Source organism: Chaetodon trifascialis, chromosome 10 (assembly GCF_039877785.1).
Source record: "Chaetodon trifascialis isolate fChaTrf1 chromosome 10, fChaTrf1.hap1, whole genome shotgun sequence".
NCBI lineage: Eukaryota > Metazoa > Chordata > Actinopteri > Chaetodontiformes > Chaetodontidae > Chaetodon > Chaetodon trifascialis.
Window position 1 is genome coordinate 3,100,925 of NC_092065.1, and position 22,100 is coordinate 3,123,024.

The following is a 22,100-nucleotide window of genomic DNA, read 5'->3' on the forward strand; positions in this document are numbered from 1 at the left end:
CTCACATTTTAAAGCAGCTGCAGAGACACAAACACGACGACACAGAGAGCGCTTCACGCTCTCGACACCAGCACATCTGCCATTCTGCCATTAATCTGTTTTTCATGGCGAATTAGGACGAGTATCACACGAGGACATGGCAGCATGGAGAATATATGTAATCTACATTTGAAGGGGCTCGCAGGCTAATTATAATTGCAAATTGGCAACTTGACTCCTGGCCCTCTTTCGGCGCAGACCCAGTTTGAACTGTTCATTAAAGGCTGCATCCGCTCAAAATTCACAGTCTGCACATCCTCTGACTTCTGTTATTTATTATTTAGATTCCTGCATCTTAGACATACTTCATTTTAGATAAATGTCTTCAACTACAAACACAATAAAAACATCACAGGCCTTTTTTGTGTCCTGTATGTTTGTGCCTCTCTCATCACAGAGCTTCTTAATCCTTACGTTGTTTGAGAAATGATGGAGGATCAGGTTTCAAGCACTTAATTTAATATACTTAATAGCTGCCACTGGTGTGATTGGAGCAGCCCTTCCCTCAAAGCTTTCTGAAATTCTAGAAATCCTGAAGAGCTAATACATTTCAGGGTTAAATCTTCCTCCTCCTCTTTCTCCTGGCTGTTGGAGTTAAGGCCGCTGCGTGCCCGAGACAAGCTAGTTTATATAACATGTCTGACCGCGTCCATGGGATTATAGCACTTCCTGAGGTCATGCCTGAGTGTAGGGCGAGAAGCTGAGGCTCTGGCCATGACAACGGAAGGGAATACTGGGAGACACTTTTGACCCGTCTCCTGTCAAAAGCATGAGTTGTAGATGCAAAAACTGATGGAAGTAATTCTGAAGAAATCCCATCGACGTTCTCACCTCTGACCTTTTTCAGAAGCATCAGATCTGAGCACTTTTTTTTAAGTACACTGATCCCTTAAGAGTTTTTCATGCCCCCAAACCAAAAATAGTAGGAAAACGTTCCCCAGACTGAGTGAGTCTGAAAATGCCAGCCCAACAGTTTAGAGTTTCTGTGGCTGTAAAGTTAAGAGCAGCTTTCTGTCGCAGCTAAGCTAACGTCAGTGGAGCTTCATCTCCATGCAGATGCTGTGATTAAACTGTAATTAAACTGTGATTAAACTTCCTGAAACTGAATTTCAGGAAGAGGAAGAACAGATGTTGGTGTTGTCAGGGGTTTCAAAATGTACGAAAAGGCTGTTTATGTGCTGTTTTCCCTCACATAAACGGCATTTTTTAAATTTCGCTCGCCACGTGTGCACATACTCTGAACTGTGCAGCTGTGCGTGATGCATTGCCTCTTTAAGGCAGACAATCCAAAGCGAGAGAGTGAGGGAGAGGTGGCGGGGAGGGTGCTGGAGGTAGAGAGAGGAAGAGAGAAAGACAAGTGAGAGCCAATGAGAGGCAGCGGGCGCAGACACACTCTGTTTGTGACACCTTGTGGTGGAGAGTGTGGGGGTGGCAGAGATGGAGAGAGAGGGGGGCACCGCTGGAGAGAGAGAGAGAGAGATCAAAGCAAAGAAAGAGACAGAGGAGGAGAAATGAGGATAAGAGATAGCAGCGCTGCAGCGAGAGCGAGCGCCCTGCCTGCCTTTGCAGCCGCTGTTTACTCCACTTTCCCTGAGAGCCGGTTATCCTCCCTCTGCGTGAGTCATGGAAGTGATTTAGGTGAGCGGAGCGTCGCGGAAAGCCTCAGATCAGTTGCTGTGTCTGCGACGTGGGCAGGTAAGCTCGCTATGCGTCCCTCTCTGGCTCTCATTTTCTCCTGTTATCTGCCTTTTTCTTCACTGCCCTCCACCAAGAGGAGCGAACAACTTCTGCAGAGTTTGGTCAGTTTCCCTCTCCTCATCCTCCCCTCAGCACACCCCTCTGATAGACCTCATTCCCTAAATTTCTCCTCTCAGTGTAGGGATCGTTAGTGCACATGCAGGCTGTGCGGTGGGACTGGGTAAAGTGTGAAAGGCATGCTGCAGCTTCTCTCTGACAGTCTGAGCAGCACTTAGTGCCTCTGTATTGACAGGCGGGCTCAGTGGGACTGAGGGTTGGAAGAGGATGAGAGGGAGATGAGTCAAATCTCTGCTTGAGGGACCAGGAGGGGGACAGCATCAGAGGTGATCATCCCGATCTGTTCAAGAGCAGAAAGAAAAAAAAAAAAGATAATCCTACGTAAATAAGCCCTGGCTGCTTGTCAGATTTTACACTGCAGTTTTGTTTGTTTTGTTTTCCGCTTTCGTAACATGATGTGAAAACGTGTGTGTCTCGATTGTGTGTGTGATGGAAGAACCACACTGCACAAGAAGCCAGATCCCTCCCCGGGCATCCCGCGGTGTCCACGCTGACCGAGGCGTGTGCTCGGTGGTTTTCGGAGGCGCACAAAGCAGCTGATTTTTGTGGCTGGGCCCTCCTGAGTGACAGCTGAGCTCTGTCACAGTGTGCATCATGACTCAAGCTGGTAAACTGCAGCTCAGCTTGTGACACAAATCCACGTCCCCTCAGCCATGTGGGAACAGCCTGCCATCATCTCATGGTTGGATTAGAGTGATTTACTGTTGCTACCCGTTAGCCGGGTGTGTTTGTGTGGGGTTTGACCTATAATGGTGCCTAATGGCATCATATGTCATTTCTGAGAGGACGCTGTCTAACGGGACACTGTCGCCAGCCACATCCAGTTGTAATATGGCAGTTGTTATTAATGTTAGCTCTCCTCGTGACCCCCATCAAAAATACTACTGGCAGAGGTGCTGGACGAGAATTAATGGACCTCTTAAAATTAGAAATTACATTTATTGCGGGCTGGATTTACCGTCAGCGAGGACCTCCATCACTCTCTCCAAAAGGACAACTCCAGAGGATATTTTTATCTTTGTTGGCTGGCCCACAAAACAGTCCTCAACGCAGGCCGTGATTGAATGTGCACAATATTAGGGTCATCTCCCGCATATCGATCATCAGCCCCTTCCTCCACATCCCTGTTATCCTGTAGCTTACAAATCCTTTTCAATGACTTGGCTGCTTCTCTTCACCTGCATCCCATCTGCTGTGATTGGTATAGATTTTATACGGGGATCAATAAAGGAACCCAGCTCTTACCTGGACTGACCTCATTCGTGTGCTTTGTGGAAAGGAAGAGCGTCCCTGACGTGTTTTTTAGATTTAGATGTTTTTCTTGCTCTGTGTGAGCTGCCTTGGACTCTCCAAAGCCTTAACCACCTTCCTTTAAATTCAAGACATCAAATTAAAGTTTCAGCATCGCAGCTGGGTGAAATAGCTCACACTCAAGGATCAATAAACAGGCAGCAGCAGTGTGAGGGCGAAGCAATGCGGCTTGTAAACAAATTTAACAACTTGCGCCGAGGCAGGTAGGCTTACAAATCTGCGTCATTTCCTTAATGCCAAACCTATAGAAGGAGCACAAACTGAACTGGAGGGAGAATGATTTCAGAGCGTGCAGGGACAGTTTTTAAGAGCAAGACTAATCTTGAGTGTGCTCTCACTCTTTTCTTCACATACCAGAAACTTTGTGCAGCGATTGTCAATAAAACAAGTCACATCACTCACTCAGATACGAGGCTGCAAATCCTCTCCTGGGTGCAAAATCTACATTGGCCTCACGTGTTCTCGGATGCTCCCTGTGCATTTTCAAATGCTTTGCTACACCGGTATTCACGCCCAGCAGTGATGAGTGCACCTCTGCATCAGCAGCAAGGTGACAAGTCAACAAAAACAAGCCTGTAGCACAAAGCAGGATGTGTTTGCTTTTTCAGATTTGCCACAATCACAATCTTTTGCATGAGCTCTGAACTTTGCTCTTTGCATGCCAAGCATCTGCCTCGACCAGCTCTCCATGGCTGTCCTTGAAAATATTTGCACTTCTGTATCGGAAAAAAACTTTGGCAGTGAACAAATGTCAGGCAGCAGTTCTGTTTCTCTCACAAAAACAAATTAGTAAGATATATTCTTACTTCGGAGGAGACAGGGTTGCACACGGAGTGCTTATCGACTATGTTGTTAGTGAACCTCCAGACAAATTATGATTCAGGTCTGACTCATTAAATATCAACAAATTTACTTTCCATCTGGCAAAACCATTATGTAGCTCCGAGTTAGGGATGTTTCTCATCGCTAACGCAACACAAGAAAGAAGCATAAACCAGCATTCGAAGGTCAAGTTTCATTTCAAAATAGCCAAGAACAACCTCACAGCTCGAAAGTGTCCGTCCATGCTGGAACAATGGAGAGTGTGTTTTCTCATTTTCTTGGCCTTCAGTCGTCTGTCCCCTTTTCAGCTTTCCCTTCGACAACATAAAGTGTGAAAAATGTGGAAGGTGGGTGGACTGCCTACTTTTAAACAAGCAAGCAAAGTCTATGCCGCCATCTGCTCGCTCCACAATTTTGTTTTTAATCAAGGCTGCAGCCTCACTAGAACCACACTCCCTCTCACTCTTGCAGTTTAGCATCTTGCACTGAGAGCGAACAGAACCCTCAGCATAACATGTGAGGTGCATCAAACCCAAGCCAAAATCCAACTTCGGCGCCACAAACAGATGCTGCGAAATGCGATGCGGCAAATTAATCTGAGATTTGCTGCAGGTTGTTTCGTGTCTGCACTTCCTGGGCGACTTATTTCCTCTTTTATTTTTAGAACTTCTCCAACTTTGTGAGGGATTTAGATGTTATTGAGTTACAAAAGAAGGGTTTGTGCTGGTGAAGTGTTAGCAATGATTATACTTCACTTGTCTATGGAAATGCACATAAAAGTGACATTTTCCTCAAGATTTTTGAGTATTTTTTGGGACTTGCTGTACTGTGCAGTCATTGCCTTCAAAATGAAATATTGTACTCATACCTTATTAAAGGGCGATGACTGACAGCGCCAGACGAAATCCAATCAAAGTTTTTATTTGTCTAATGCAAATACAGCATGTGCAGTGAAATGCAGGGTGAAGTCAGGCCAAAAAGGCAATAAAAATTAGGAGCAGACAAGGAAATATAGTTGATATAAGATATAAATATATGTAATGATGTATTGAAATACCTGGTGTTTAGGTGGGCAGTGCATTTCTTCAGTATATATGAATATAAAATGTACTCATGTAATAGTTATAAGACAAACGACATTATAATATTGAGGTTCGAGTGCAAACAGAAACATGCATGCTGTCAGATGATAGAGCTTGTCTGTCACAGAGATGGTCCATAATGAGCCTGTTTTTTATTTTTTGTAGTGTAGTGCTTCGGAAAAGAGCACTTTCAACGGAGGACGCTCTGTTCATGAGAGTGTGGTGCTGAAGTCTGACCGAACATGCACTCCTCTGTATCAAATAGCCAGATAGTTCATTAGAGGGTGTGTGGGTGAAAATGCATTACGGTCTCTTGAGTTATGAAGCAGAAAGTGTCACTGTGTAACGTTCTTTCTTCCTCTCTCTGCATCTTTTCTTCTGCAGGCTGTCTCATTTTATGAGTAAGGATCCATGCCAATCCACCGAACCCTCCCAGACACGGCATACACCCTGACTACATCAGCAGGCAGGTAAGACTTCCAGCTCGTCACAGGCTGTCAAAGTGCTTTCCAGTTCAGATGGTGAAGCGTTTTCTCACCTTGTTTTGTATTAGTTGTGATGGCACATTTTAATTGACCAGAAAATCACCAGAATAAGAGAAGCGGCACTTATCAGTCTGTGTCATTGTTTCATCCAGATGTGACAGCTCTCAGCTTAAACTGTCTGCACACCCTTTGTGCATCAGAATAATAGTGAAGAGCAAGCAGCAGAGACTGATTTCTTTGTTTGACTGATCAAAATTGTCACGTTTGGAAGAAACTGAGGTAAAAAGCTTTAAAAAACACTCAAATATCACTTCACAAAAGGAAGCTGACAGAAATCTGCTTAGCTTAAACAACAGCTGAAGAGGCAAATCACTTGTTTTAAGTTCATAATTCAACTTAATTCAACTTGAAACTTGAAACTGACTGTGAATCCAAACTCTGCCTTATGGGATCAGCTTTATTTTAGAGATGCCGAATGAGGAAGAGCTGCTCTAACTACTTCTCTTAACTTAATAACTTGTGAATTGTTTAGTTTGTAAAATGATAGAAAATAGTGAAAAATGGCCGTCACACGTTCCTAGAGACAGGTGATGTCATTAAATTGCTGGTGTTGTCTGAGAAGCCAGAGTTCAGCTTTTTGCTCGATGAGTGACTTCAACCATTAGTCAGTTGACAAAATTGTTCTTAATTGATTTTCCGTGAGTGAGAAATGCATTAATCGACCAACTAGCGACCAGCTTGTGAAAGGATCACACCCGCCGAGACACCGTCAACACATTCTGACCCCCGAGTGCTCGGTACTCCTCGGTCGGACCGCGCCCATCTTCGATCTTGGCTTTCATTTGATCTCACAGATGTCGTCAACACCTCCGGCGCCGACCTGTTCTCACAGCAGTGACCTTTCAACAGTTTTCAGTTGTTCTATGTCATTCAGTATTCATGGTCTGGCCAAACAGCCGATCATTTATCTCTGGCCAGTGAGGACACAGAACTGCATCTGTGGTGTTTCCCGCTGCAGCAGGTGTCTCCATGTCCACATTTTGCCACGATATCGCTCACACACTCACACACAGATGCCCATAAGGTGAAAACAGCTGGTAATCATTTAAGCGCTGAACTCACTTTTTCAGCTTATTTCAGTGTCAAACTCTGGCATGTCCTCCTGTTAGCTGTAAATCTGTTTAGAAGGCTGTGATTTCAAACTCTGCCCAGAGTTTGAGTGAACTTTGATCATGAAGTGCACGATGAGAGTCAAAGGAGAGCAGCGCATCTTCAGCAGTACGCCTGTTGTCTCCGTTAGATTAGCGTTTTATTTTCTCTTGTGTTTCAAAAGCGTTTGATCTGCCTCCTTCTAACTTTTGACAACTCAGAAGAGGAAAGCCTACAGCAGTCCCACAAGGCTTAATTATCCCTCAGACTGATAACAACCTGGTAAGAATGGAGGCCAAGAAGAGGACAGGAACTAAGAGGAGATAGAGATGGTAGGATTAATGTAGATTGCCTGATATTACCTGGCCTCTGATCAAAAGACTGTGTTGGCAGGCGGAGCACATAATCCTCTCCATTTCTCTTGTGGAAGCCAAAAACTGCTGGTGCTGTGTAGCTCAGTGGCCAGAGCAAGACATCCCTGACCAGCCTGTTCCCAATGGGAACACTCATCCTACTGCAAATACATATCTGAAGGCGTGAATCACATTAAAGCTTTCATCAAATAGCACAGGTCAGAGTGCCAACCTCATATTTTTCCTGCAGTGTTGCATTTTTATATATATTTTTGGCATTTTAATAACCAAGTCCATTCTTACATTTGCTCCATTTTAGTCATATTCTCTGTGGATAGTCCACAGAGGCAGCAACTCTGCACAAATTTTCCTCTTTCATCATCATGCCGTTCTGAAGCACTGCTCAAAAGTTGGATGTTTGCTGAAGGACATTCTAACATTTTGTATTAAAGAGAGAAATGCTTGAAAGACAAAGCTGCACCAGAAATTAGACGTATGACTTGCATGATATAAAAATCCAAAATCATGATATCAATTTATTTAAAAAAAAAAAAAAGTATATTGCTTTAGTAAAACATCACAATTTCCTCTTCAGACAAAATGAATTTGGATTTTCTATTTTATCTCAATGTCACCAGAAACGATAAATAGGAAAGAGACATATTGTCGAAGGCGTTTGAATCTGCGAAGGCCTGATGTATATTCAGAGAGGAGCAGACACATTGTCTATGATGAGGACTCCTACACCTTGTTAAAGCGAGAAAAATCACTCTGCTGCAACTCCTCACTAAAACAGTCCAACAGGGCCAATCATGAAGCCTTCCACACCGATAATAAATCCTGCTCGCAGAAATGGTAAGCTCACTGTGCAATCAAACATGTCTTTATATCCTCTGCTGGAAATAAGATCACAAACTTCGCTCTCCATCAGGTCTTATTGGGTGCTGGCATTGATGTCGCCAAGAAGTCTTAAAACCAGATGCAAAATGTGGTTTGCATTCCACTTTTTTGGCTGGAACATGTAGACGTTTTCCTGTGTGCTTTCACCCCCCTAAAACAACGTTTATTGTTTAAAGGCCTAAACATGCTCACATTTGACTACCTAAACTGAGCGAGGCACCTCAGCAGAGTGCTTTAAACTCTGTGATGTTGGTTGTTGCAGATTTATAAATCAGAGGAAATATCACTTCTACGAGGTCTGACCTGAAAAGCAGCAACTTTGTCCTTTAGCAGAGATGTCGTCATGCTAAGCTGCTTAACAGATGAAAAAGCAGCTTTTCGGTTGTGCACTTGACAGCACTAATCTGCTCCCAAAAAGAAATCTACTTAGGATTTTGTGTTATTATCGAATAACGATAATCTTCAGTTATTATATTGTCATAGTTTGATATTCCTTGTGTTTGGTTAAGTGGGTGCACAGTAGAAGAAACAGTCATTTTCACTGTGTGATCCACCTCCACACTGAAGGTTAACTTTTAGAGACGGTACCAAATGATGATATATGATGATATCAGATACGAGAAGAGGTGAGCTGAGTGTCCGTGTCTAATGACTCAAATATCCACTTTCACCTCTGTTGGCAAAAGTAATTATGACAAAGTCATGTGGGCCTGGAAGAGGACCAGTGGGAAACACACCATCCATCTGACGGAGGAGATTATTTTTATTCTGATGAAAATTAGTGAGGTTAAATGTCAAAATAAAATGCTGTTTTAGAGCATCCTGACCAACTGTGATGCTCCTGAATGACACAGGGAGGGATCAAATAATGAAACTAATGGGATATTTGTCAGGTGGGGAAATCTGTTTTATTGTACTGGAGGAGCAGAAGGGATTGTTCAATAATCGGCAGTCTTTTTATTGATTATTGGTTTGTGTAAAATACATTTCATACAATTTTTTTTTCCTACAATTTTTTGCAGGCAAAAAAAATATTTCTGACCCATGTAGTCTAAATTTTATATTGCATTTGAAAATGGCAGAAAGTCTCAGTATCACTTTCACTCGCAATACTGCAGCAATACTACATAAAGTTTCCAAAACAAGATCTAAAACTGTATTAAAATATTACTTAAGTAAAAGCGCAGAATTATTAGCAACAAAAGTAAAAAGTATAAAAGGTAAAAGTGCTCATCATGAAGGCAGGATAACCAATATCAGTATTATAATAGATTACTGCTAATGTTGCATTACTGCATCTTAAAGTTGTAGCTGGTAAATGTGAATCTAATATAACTACTTAACATACTTAATTTAATCAATAGCAATGCATCATATTTTCTAGGACGATCACATGTTTTGTATGTCAAGTCTTCATCTGTGATAAGACCTATTATTATCACTGTAGTGGTCAAATGAAGTAGTAACTGGCCTTATTTTCCTTTGAAATGTACCTCAAAATTGTACTTAAAAAATAGTACTAATAACAATGAAAATCAGCGTCATCTTATTATCTTCTTATCTTATGTCGTAGCTTCCAGAAAAGAATCCCCACAAAGCAACACAACCGTCAAATTGTCCCAACACAAATTCATATGAATAAATAATAAGCAGTGGTATCATGGTACATAATGAGCAATAACTGAATCAGTTGCTTAAGAGCTCAGTAATCAGTAAGTGTGTCATCAATTTGGAGCCAGAAGGACAATCAGATTGGAGCTTATCAATCTTCCACTTATATCAGCAAACCGGTGAACCGTGAAGAGCACACAAGTCAAATTCCCAACACATGCTCCGTGCTGTGCTTGTGGGAATGACTCAGATCAGGGATTATTTCACTAATTAGCAGGGATATGCTCCTCCTCTTTGACACAAACTGAGGCCCATCAGTGATCGGATCAGATAAGTGTTTGACATTCAGAGCTTGCTTTTACCTTGTTTTGCAAATCCCACAGAGGATTTCATCACAGGCTTCTGCCTGCCTGCGAGTGAGCTCTCAAATTCAATTTTCCTCTTTTCCATCTCTACCCTCTCAGTTGCACCGTGCTGCAGCAGCGTTGGTCCGACTGTGGGTACGGCACAGTGTCATCGTGCTTTTGTCTTCATTAGAAAACTGGGCAGAATACCACGGCTGTGATTTCCACGCTTGCTCTTCAGCTGTCATGTAGCTGTAGTGCGGTGGATGCCAGATGTAAGCTAACTCGCTAGCTAACCCCGTTGGCCCTGCTCTGATCAGTCACAACAGCTCCTGGAGCTTCTCTCCATTCTCTCTTCACTGATTCGCTCACTTCCCTTTGGCAGTTTGTTCAGGAAAAAGTAATTCAAGAGGGAAAGAGGCTTCAAGCTAAGAGGTGAGCTAACGGTCTGTTAGCAGACTTGTTAGCCTGTTAGCTTAGAATCAGAATTGGCTTTATTGGCCAAGTTTGTGTGCACATACAAGGAATTTGACTCTATATCTTTATATCTATCTATTGATATCATATCTGTATCTATATCTGTACGTGTGTGTGTGTGTGTGTGTGTGTGTGTATGCGTGCATGCGTGTGTGCGTGCATGCACTGTTCGATTCCTCCTAGAAACTTTTGTACCTCTTGGACGACTGATTAAATTGCACAGCGGCTGACCTCATGCACCTTATTCAGGGAGGACATTTTGACATGTTGCTGTAAGAGAAAGCACGTGTGTAAATAATCAGACTAATGATGGCTGAATTCCATTCAGCTGCTTCAGTTTAGTGGTCCTGGTATTGTGCATGACAGCAGTTTTTTTGTCCTTGCCCTCGACAATGATACCACAAAGTGTTTTCTTATCTGACACCTCCCTTTTGCTTTTGAAACAGCGGTGTCTCAGGGTGAAGTCTGATGATGCTTTGTTGGTCCAGCCGCCCATCCCAACCTCCTCTTTGCAGACTTTTTTCTGTAATTATGTCACCTGACTTCCTCCTTTGTCATAATTACGACAGCCAACAGGGCAAAAGGGGCACTTGAACATAAACATAAACATATGTTATTGACGCTTGCTGATGCTGTCGCACAGTAAAAGCTGTGTGGATGTACTGTGCACTAGTTACCTTTAATCGATACTCTGAAAGTTGTCCGTCATGCTGCAGTGAACCATCACAACCTCCTCAGGTTGGTATAACTGCTTCAGGGCCATTTGTGATCATGAATGTGGAAATGTTTGCCGTTTGAGGCGAGATTTAACACACTTTAGTTTTGTTGTCTTTGAAGCCTTTGGAGCAGATTTGGCCTTCAGCTTCCATGAAAAAATAGAGCTTTGAAGGGCCGTGTCCTTCTGAGGATTCACTGTGTGTATTAGTTCGCAGCTGTAGATGTGAGTAAACTCATTTTTCTCTGCACAGTTTCAATGTGGTGATGACATTCTTCCCAGCAGCCTTTGAAACTGGACTAAAGATGCTGAGATTTCTCATCACTCCATCGCATACTGTAACTAAGCTATGCAAAAAAAGGTAAAAATGAAAGTGAACAGTATCGTACAGTTCCAAGTAGACATAATACTGCAGCAGTTTTCATCTGTCAGCTTAAGCAGCCATGCATAACATAAAGTAGATTACACTCACACTGACAGGGACTGTAGGTTTGTTAATTGCTCAGTGACTTTTTGTGATCTTTGTTCGTCTCTTTGAGTTATTCTACATAAGATGATGCGAGGTATGAGCCGCTGCCACGTTTAAAATGTCCCAGCAGACAGTGACGTACAGAACACAGCTACTCAAGTCTTAATAAGCTGAGCTTGTCTCCTCTGAAGGCAGCAGGCTTGCCAGGCGTCCCCACCTTTGGAGGACCCAGTCTCATCGTTTTCCCGACAGAACCTTTTGATCATTGAAGAAGACGGCAACACGCAGCAAAAAGCAGCTTTTCTACCAGAACAGGCACCAAACAAACAGCACACACCTCTGAATTGTCTGTTATGAGTGCTTTGGAGCAGCCGATCACTTCAAAAATATTAATCAGCTTGTGTTGAAAATGTAATTCGACCTGACATTATTGCATAATATATCCCATTACACTTCAGCTGGTGTTTTCTTTACTATTTGATTACAGCGCAGTAGCTCATGGGAGCTCATGGGTTGAGAGTTATTCCATTAGTGAAATGCTATTGTTGCATCATTAGTTACAAGTGTGAACCATCACTAACAGCATGATTTTACACATTGCACTTGTATATTTTGTTTTTATATTTTATATTTTGCAACCCATTCAGAACATCATTATTACTGTATGCTATTATTGTAGCATCAGTTACAGCTACATGCATGTTACTGCTGTTACTTTGTTTTGTGAAATACTGGTGGTACTGGAACAAAACGCTTGCTCCTGCAGCGACCCACGATTAAACTCCAGCATGGTGGTTGGTTGCATCTGTGGATGGGAAGGGATTAACTGCGTCGTATTGATGTGATGATCGGAGGAAGGTTAGAGTGTTTTGTTGTCTCTTCGTTGGATGTTTAAGTACTTCATGTATGTTGTGATGTACTCGCTAAATCTGTTTTCATTACACTTTGTTGTATTTTCTTCCAATCAATACGCCAACTTTTCTACCTCGATCCAGTGTTAAAAGGTTTTAGAAACATGTTTGCAGGTAGGATTTTTCAAATTTTTCCACTACTTACAGGGATTTGTTAATGAAGTATGAGATTTCTTCTTCTTTCTTCTCACAGTGGACCAGACTTTCATTCATTCATTGCATCAGCAGTCAGCAGTGTCTTTGAACGAGAGACATGTCAGCGCTTGTCCCACAAAAGAAGTGGAAAAGTACTTTTATGAAACTGTGCACTTCATACATTATGATCTCAGTCAGAAAATGAGATTTGATTTGACCTTCTACATGAACGCCAGGCTCAATAAATACTATAGCTGAAGAATAAGGGATATGAGAAGGGTATTGACTTAAGAGGCAAAATTAGAATTGATCTTGTGAGCACAGGGAAGACTGTTTACACTTCCTGCAGTGGATTGTTATGCTGGTAGTCAGAGTAAACCTCCGACAGAGTCAGCCTCTCATTATTCTTCCAGATAGACATGCAGCCCTTAGATTGGGATTGAAAGTGACTTAAAAATCTTAACCTATGAAGCTGAGGTTGTTGCAGAGGTGCTTCTCTGGTCCTACGGTCTCAAGCAAGGCAGCTTCTCGGTAAAAAACAGTCACAGAGAGAGCTGCTGCTCTCAGTCAAGAGAGAAAATTCAGCAAAAAAACAAAAAATGTTTTCTTCCAGCACATCTGCACTTTAAAGTCTGAAGGATGCGCTGTGAGACTGAGCGCTGTCCTCAGCTCAGCCTTTTAAGAACACCAAAACAAAATCCCATCCAGAAATATGCAGTTTTAATGTAGATGAAATTCTTTAATGGCATCATTTTGTATTCCAGAGCTGCGAGGTTATGTATTAACTCACAGATGATGTAATAAATTGTACAAATTGAAATGATCCTTTAAATAGTTTGCTGCAGTGTGAACAGAGTACGTTCCAGATAATTGAACACCACCTCATTACTGAGACGTTATTAATTCACTGATGGTGTTTCACATGATCTGGCTGTTGATTAATTTAGCCTGTGCCGTTTGCATGTGTTGTGATCTTTTTACAGTGTTTTTATTGTGGTTGGCACAGAATGTGGAGTTATTTTTGTCTTTGAGGACCAAAGAAGAAAGGTTGGAGGATTTCCAATTTCATCCCCTCGGATTAAATCTGATTCTCCTTTTGTCTCTGCAGATTTAAATCATATTCTTTCTTTCTTTAAGATCTAATTTAATCTAATTTAGTCTAGTGCAATCTAATGTGATCCAGTCCAGTCCGATTTTATCTAATGTAAAGGAATCCAATCCAATTCAGTTTCTGAACAAATCAGAAGCCTTCATATGACATTTTCAATGTTCAGGCTCATTTTGTCCCATTTGTGACATTATATAGCGGAATTTAAAAAGGGTCTTCTTGGTCGTTTCAATCAGTAGAATCAGAATACAGAGAAATATGTTTGAAAGCTCCAGAAAAAGCCAGTGAGTGCACCTTTTGCATAGGACATAGGAAAAACTTTTGCATAGGACACTTATTATGATCCAACTGCACTGAAGGATGCACTCCTCAAACCACTTAAAAAAAGTGGCTAAAGAAGAAGAAGAAGAAGAATTTCCTTTATTCGTCACATTTTTTACACACAACATGCAGTTGAGGAGGAAAGTGTACACGCCATGTGTATGTGAAATTCCATCCCGCTAATTGACTCATCCATGGTCAGTCCTTTCTCCACGGCAGACCAGGAGCGGTGGGCTGCCAGTCGACCAGCGCCCGGGGACCAGTTCCTTTTCGTCACCATTGGTCAGGTGGTGATCTTCTTGTATGTTTTTAGTGGGGGTATTTTTATGGAGGACACCCCAGGTGAACACGGGGAGAACATACAAACTCCACACAGAAAGCAGAGATAGCAGAGAAAAAGCAACCATTGAGTCATGACGATTGAGACTCAATCCTTTATTAAACTTCAAATCAATCCATGCAGGAGTTGTTGAGATATTTCAGTCTGGTCCAAAGTGGTCCGACTAACTGACGGATTGATAATGCCGTCCTTAGAGCCACGCTGCCACTATGTCTTCATGTTCAATTAAAGATGTGCAAGAACAGCACTGAATCTGCAAATCTAAACTTCTCAGGCACAACAGGATGAGACAGGAGAAACCAGGATCAGATAAGACAGGGACATGTCGGGGACAGGAAGTGCTGCGAGTTTGAGCGGCAGTGAAGCAGTAAAAGACTAGCATTACTCATCAAATGACGATTATTTACATCAAACTGAGATATTAGAGGAAAACAGGAGTGTGGGTTGAACACGAGACGAAGCGAAACTGAAACAGGACGCCTTCCAAGAGCGAGTCAGCCTCTCGCTCGTCTGATTGATGAGTATTCTGGGAAACATCATTTCAACTCCCGGTGATCTCCAGAGGATTTATTAGCATCCTATTATGTTCATCTTATAGTAGCAGCTTCTCTGGTACACTCTTGGCAGGCACCTGAGTAATGATGGCTTTGTTGCTCTGCGCTCTCAGGCTACATTCACAACATAGCTTTTCAGGCTCACATCCAAATTTTGGCTCCTTTTTTTTGGATCGCCAGTCTCTGCTCGGATGTAATGAAATAATCTTCTGTCAATATGAGCTGACAGCGATGTCAGGAAGTGTTCAGAGAGTAAGAAAAGCCTCCAGACTTTCACTCGCTGTCAAATTTACACCCAAGTCGGTGATAACCAAGATGATGACGGTATGTCAAGTGAGGGATGGATGAGGAACAGAGTGGAGTGAACGTGAGCTCTCAAGTGCCGATGACATGTTGAGGGCAAATCATGTGAAAGCTTTCCTCCTCCACCCTGAAAGATACACCATGAATTAGACAGTCTTCACAACTGTGCTTAAAATGCAAGAGTTGGTTGGTTTGGGCGAAGTTTCATCAGCTGACTGTGTTTGAGCTCTGGAAGTTATCACAGCACCGTCGCTTGATGACTTTTTGCTGGGGCCTGTTTGTCTTCTGTTAAGTTTATTTTGCTAACCGTGAAGTGTATGCCAGATGTCTGGATGAGGAAGCGTCTATCTATCTATCTATCTATCTATCTATCTATCTATCTATCTATCTATCTATCTATCTATCTATCTATCTATCTATCTATCTATCTATCTATCTATCTATCTATCTATCTATCTATCTATCTATCTATCTATCTATCTATCTATCCACAATAACATTAATTAAAGTGTTGATAGTGAAATAATAGCTATTGGAGTAATTATATTTTAAAAAATTATGCAACACTTAGTCAAAAAGCTTAAAAGTCTGACATGCCAAGAAACTCAAGCAGGCTGAGAGGTTGCAAACAAACCAATTAACAGTAAGATATCGTCCATTGTTAACATCCATCACAGCTTACAGACCCACCCATCTTTGGCAGGCTTTCTGTAGTTTGGCATGCTAACAGTTTTCCTGTGTAATGAAGGATTATTACTGACATTTTATGGGTTCACTTTTGGTTTTATACGTCATTCAACTGCTGGTGTTTCTTGCTCAAGGTCTGACTTCTTGTAGCAATGCTGGTTTCATAATCCCCCCACAACGTGTACCAAGTACTTTTTGAGCTGAAAGTCACTGCTGTAGTGTGAAAATGGGCCATGTGTAGTCTGAGTGGGCGACCATGCTTCTCTACTCTGAACATCATCTACATGTCAACATGTGGATAACATGTTTCTTTCTACAACCCAGATTCCAGAAAAGGTGGGACTCAAACCAGAATGCAGTCATTTGCAAACAAACTGTGTTTACAGCCAAAGCCCATGTGTTCATCTCCTTTATCCAATCATGTGTTCACAAAGTGGTGAACCTCTCTCCATGATATTATTACCTGTTACCAATCAACCTGTTAACCTGTGGAATGATCCAAACAGGTGTTCTTGGAGCGTTCCACATCTTTCCCAGTCTTTGAAATATGTTGCTGTATCAGATTCAGAATAAGCAGATATTTACGAAAATCAAAGAGGCTGATGAGGTGAAACATTAAATATACTGCCTTTGTGCTGTTTTTAGTGAGTATATGTCAAAAAAGGGTTAGCTAGTCATCACACTGTTTGACGCAGCATCCCAGCTTTTTTTGGACTCGGGGTTGAATCACACGCTGCCTCAGATCATCACTTTCTTTAACGCTCATCAGGGAAATGGAAGTCTGAATCGGGACACGTTGATCTGCGGTGTGAATCTCTGCTTTCCTTAATTATCATATCTCTGAATCATCACCTCGTGGAAAAATAAATGGAGAAAATTTGAAGGGGCCAATTGAGCTTCAGAGCAGAGCTTTGTGTGCTCTGACACCTCTCCCTCCTCCTCCTCCTCCTCCTCCTCCTCCTCCTCCTCCTCCTCCTCCTCTCTCCAGAGCTGAGCTGTGGGATGATTTTACAGCGAGCGGTATCGTTTCAGAGTCACAGAGATTCTGGGCGTCTCAATGCCGCTCCGCCGCTGAGCTCGCGCTGATGTTTCCATTACACTCGTCACCATGGAGACCAACATCTTCCCCCCATACTCCTTCGCATCATGACAGTAAATCCCCCTGTTTCACACGTATGTACCTCCCAAACCAGTGGCAGTGAGACGGTGCTGTCTGCTTCCAGCACAGATTTCCCCCGCTCCTGCAGAGCTGAGAGGAAGTGATGGGCTTTGAGAATTCTTAATGACTTCTACATTTCCCTCTCAGGCCATTTCATTTCAGATGTGAAATCTCAGTTCCCCCTGCGGGCAGATAGTCCGTATTTTGCATTTATGCAGCACACAATGTCACGCGTCCAAAGTGACAAATAGCACGCGTCTCACCTCGGGGCATTGTTGACTTCTCACAGGAGGTGCTGTTTGTTATTGAAAATGTGGTTCAGACTAGCTTGACACTTCCCAGTACCCCCCTGGTGCTTTCTTGTTGATAGAATTTTATTATTGGCAAGTCCTGGGTGATATCATATCCCTTGGCCCTATTGCCCCACAGCAAGTGAAATGCAATAACAGGAGAATTGATTATATGTGGACCACAGAGCAGCACTCAGAAAATGTGTTTACTGTAGTCTCACTCTCGTCTAAATGCCAAGAATCAGCTCTCAGCAGACGCTCCTCTGCCCGATGAATGATTAATGAGTCAGAGTGCTTCCATAACTGGCCTCACAAACAAATTTCCACCTAGGTGGATCAGCCGTGTGTCAATTCTTTGGCAGCAAAAAGGGAAATACAGGAACTTATGTTCGCAGAATCGGGCCTGACATCTCGCAGCGGTGAATGATTAGACTTAAATTAAACTTATTGATGCAACTGATTAATATTTTGCAGTCAAGGTAAATCAAAACAATGCATATTCTTGAAAAAAAAAAAAGCAACCAGAGAGGACTAAAAACTACGCTAAAACTATGACAGAAAAATCAGGCTGGTCAGTCTGCAGACACACATCAGGATGCATGCAGGCCCTGAAAGATCAGATCCACTGCTTTTTCTGCTTACACTGCACTATACAGTAAGAAGAAGGTCTGCCTGATATAACTGTAAAAAAAAACATAGAATGAGGACTTGCTGATAAACCCTCCAGTCCTAGAAGTCATACAAAGACCTCACACCTGCCCAGCTGAATGAATCAGAGGCAGAGAGTAAAAGATATGAAAGCGATGTGGAGCAGAGAGATGCTGAACCACACCTGCTCAGCCTTCAGACAATCAGTCAGTCAATATTTACTCAAATTCTGTCCTCAAGTGCAGTTTAAAGGACTGATGAGGAGACTTTTTTTTTTTTTATTTCTGCACTGCAGACTTCACATGAGATAACCAATAACATCCCCAATATTTCTTTTTAATTGTGCCTTCAATGCTGGCAGTTTTATTTCCAGTTCTTATTTCTGGTTTTGGGTATTTTAAGTACACCATTTGACATTTTACCACTATAACTTCCATAACTAGCACTCTGTCTTTTAAGTAAAGGGTTGAGCACCTCCTGCATTGCTGGCTGACACTCCCATGCAGCGAGTCTGACATACAAACAACCTTTTACTGTCTGTCAGAGCGCGGCAAGTGAAAGCAGCACCACAAAGCTTAATGGAGCTGAAACAGCAGAGAGTAACGACTCGTTGTCTCTCTCCATCTGACGCTCTGAAATTTCCCAATGTGTCTTTGAGCAAGGCACCTGACTCGAGTCTCAGCATACGTCTGAGGCCGGATGTTGACGAACTGTCCCTGGATAAATGAAGAGACGACGAAAATGTTATCAAAGTGATCTGTCCCTCTGTCCCCCTCACCAACATAACAGCACCCACCTTCTGTCCACCGCCCCTCACCCAAACCAGTCATTTTCTGTCATTCAGCTCAGCTTTGACATCACACTGCTGGACAAAAAAAGCCGTCTGAGTTAGTCATCGTGCCCCACTGCTGATCCTGAACGCTACATAATGATCAGACAAGCTGTTTGAGTCCTGCCTCAGATAGACGGAGCGACACATGGAGTCAAACACTGTGACAGTCGAGACACTTTCTGCATCTGTTTCATCCTGTGGGTATCTTTACTGTATTATCTTTAAGCAGTCCTGCCAACCCTTCTCTCCTGCTGTCCTCCCATTTTCACGGAAATCTCCCATATTTCTAACCTAAATATAAAAGTTTGCATGTTAAAGGGAGGCGTAGCGGCCTGTTTGATGCACAGCAGCTGGCGGTCTGTAGAACATTAGTTGTACCATCCAGTGATGTGAGGGGGATGGAGTTCCTGCCAAAAAGGCTAAAAGTTTGTGTGTCTCACCACACAGGAGGAGGCTCACTTGTTCTTAATGAACAGCAGCGGTGGTCAAAGATAAATGCAACACACAGATTTTAGTTTAGGGAAAACCAAAAAATCTGCAGAGCATGAGAGCGTCCAGGAGGTGCAGAGACATGCTCCACCTTAACTGATATCAACATCATAACTAATGTCACTGCAGGATCATGACTGCAGCTGATCAAGAACAGAAGAGGTCCACAAAGGCATCCTGACCAGCTGCATCTCTGTGTGGTGTGGAGGCTGCAGTGCTGCTGACTGAAGAATGTGAGGAGAGTGGTGAGGACAGCAGAGAAAATCATTGGGACTTCTCTCCCCTCCATTCAGGACATTGCACCTAAACGCTGCATGTCCCGCGCTGGACTCTTCACACCCCCACCATGGTCTGTTCTCCCTGCTGGCCTCTGGAAAGAAGCTCTGCAGCATTGGGTGCAGGACCACCAGGTTCTGCAACAGCTTTTTCTCTCAGGCCATCAGACTGCTGAACTCTGAATGAGTATTTTTGCCACCTCAGGTCATTACATACAACATTACATTGCATACTTTCAACATACCTGTACATATCACTACACACTAACACAGAATATTTTTCAACCCCGTGCTGAGCTTGTCGCAAACGAAATTTCGTTCGGGGTGCGCTTGCTGTCTACTGAATAAAAGCTGTCTAAGTCTAAGGATGTGGTGGAGACCGGGGCTCATGTCCTGTGTGGACATATTGTCGTTATGTTGTTATTTTCAGACTTATTACGTTCAGTTTCTTTTTTGATTTTCAGCTTCGTGTCATGGGTTTGTTCGGTGTTCACAGCAAAACTACTTGGTTAGTTCGAGAAAGGGTAATAGTTTGGGTTAAAGGAGACCCTTTCTTAATGTTAACCACGTTGTTAAGCTTTGACATCATGACAGCATGACCGGTCAGTTGAACTGATGGTAAATGAATGGAAAATAGTATTCACTGACTTCATGAAGGATCTAGTGATGCTTGGTTTGATATTTGAAAGTGTTTGCCTTGTGGTGAGTTCAGGATTCACTGCGTGTCACCTTGTCTAAATATAAGGAGGAAGTGGACAGTGGTTAGGGTGGTGGGACAGTCCAGGGCAGTCCAATCCCAGTGCTTACAGACATGTTTTAATATAGGAAAAACATGAATAACAAAGCCATTAAAAATGGACTCTTTTAGAGCACGTCAGGTTGTATGAGACATGTTTCAGATGCCCTTTTCCTCTGCAGCTCAGCTGAAAACCTGTTCATTGCGTACATTTAAAACAGTGTCAGCCATGTTGTTCTGGCTGATGAGCGATCAAAGCAAATGAAAGGCAGCCTTTTTGAATGACACCGCGGTGTTGAAATCAGTGTAATGTTTTTCAGGAGACTGATTAAGTTATCCTGAAACTTTCCTCTTCCTGTCTGAACTCTATGTGTGTCTGAGTTTAGACACAGACGTTTGGGTGTTGTTGCAGTTTGTTAGCGATGAATAAAACAAGTCAAAGTTGCTGCAAATGATTTCTCTGAAAAATTGTATAATGATGTAAAAATAATGAGTGTGAATTGTGTCTTAGCCTGTGGCAGTGCAAACAGACACTGACAACCTCTGCCTCCAGTAACTTGACTGGTGTAAACAGTTTCCAGACGAACATGAATATTTCATCTGTGTGATGATTTGATCAATGCTGTTGAGCATCTTTCACAGTTACTGACAAGAGGCTAAATCGCATCGACCGAACCACTGTTTCACAGTCTTCACAGACCACATGCTTCAGCTCTTGAGGCTTTTATGCTTTGTGATTTTGGGTGGTCCTGGAGAAAAGTGGAAAATCATGAGAGACACATGATGGAAACTTTGATTGTCTATCCCAAACAGGGGCTTAGGTTGCACTGAGAGACATTTTCACAAGATTTAAAGCTTTGGATGAAGACAGGCTTCACCAAATTTTGACAAAAGCTTAGATCAAATTCTCACAATGTGATCGCTGCTGCAACCAATTACACTACTGCATGACGTGATTCAGAACACGTTATAGACGTCCGCCCCCATAGAAACCACACTGGTGTCTTTATTCTTATTCTTCTACTTTTTTAAGTTGAAAATAAACAGCACTGTGGCCAAAGCTTGTTTGTTTTGCACAGATGGATGATGGCAGCTGATGACGTGTCACTGCGTTCATGTATTTTTAGTCATGGCGGCATGGATCTAAAGAACAGCAATTTCTATCTGCTGTCCAGTTTGATCCAGATGGAAATATTCACTGAACGAAGAATCGGTTTAAGTAGATTTTCACATGCAGTGTGTGGAATTCGCCTCGGTGTTTTGGTGCATAACGGTAACAAGAGATATAATAAGAGAGGAGAGAAAAAAAATACAAATTTTCCGCAGAATGTGTCAAATATTTTTAAGTGAGGAAGGAATGTGCAGACGTGGACGTTTTGGCTTCTTCAAAGCTGCTTGAAATTGAAGGAAATGGAAATGTCCTCAAGACCAAACCTTATCTGACAGCTCGGATCACGACAAAGACGTTTCACTGCGAAACATCACCTAACTTTCAAACTTTCTCTTAGATTTATAGTGAGAGAGCATGGAATTATGATTTCAGTTGAGCACATGCAGGTTGAGAAATCAGTATTATCTGCTGATGTAATCATCATAATGATCAGCTATCTGTGTGTATACATGATATACAACAACGTAGAAGACCAGTGGAGCCAGAGGATTAAAATGGGAGTTTGCAATTTGAACACTGAAACTTGTTAAATTGTGAACTGAAAATGAAAATGGTTCATGCAGTTAAAG

At 42.4% G+C, this 22,100-nt stretch overlaps 1 protein-coding gene across 2 annotated transcripts in view; it reads left to right on the forward strand.

Annotated features, from left to right (window-relative positions):
- The first annotated feature begins 1,385 nt into the window (after positions 1–1,385).
- The window catches only part of LOC139337894 (alpha-1,3-mannosyl-glycoprotein 4-beta-N-acetylglucosaminyltransferase C-like), a 34,959-nt gene continuing 14,244 nt past the window's right edge, over positions 1,386–22,100 (forward strand). For both annotated transcript variants that reach the window (XM_070972722.1, XM_070972721.1), the window contains exons 1-2: positions 1,386–1,734; positions 5,454–5,539. Coding sequence is in view for 1 of the 2 variants with exons in the window: in XM_070972721.1 (XP_070828822.1) it covers positions 5,481–5,539 (59 nt within the window). In the remaining variant the exon portion in view is untranslated. The remainder of the gene's footprint in view (positions 1,735–5,453; positions 5,540–22,100) is intronic.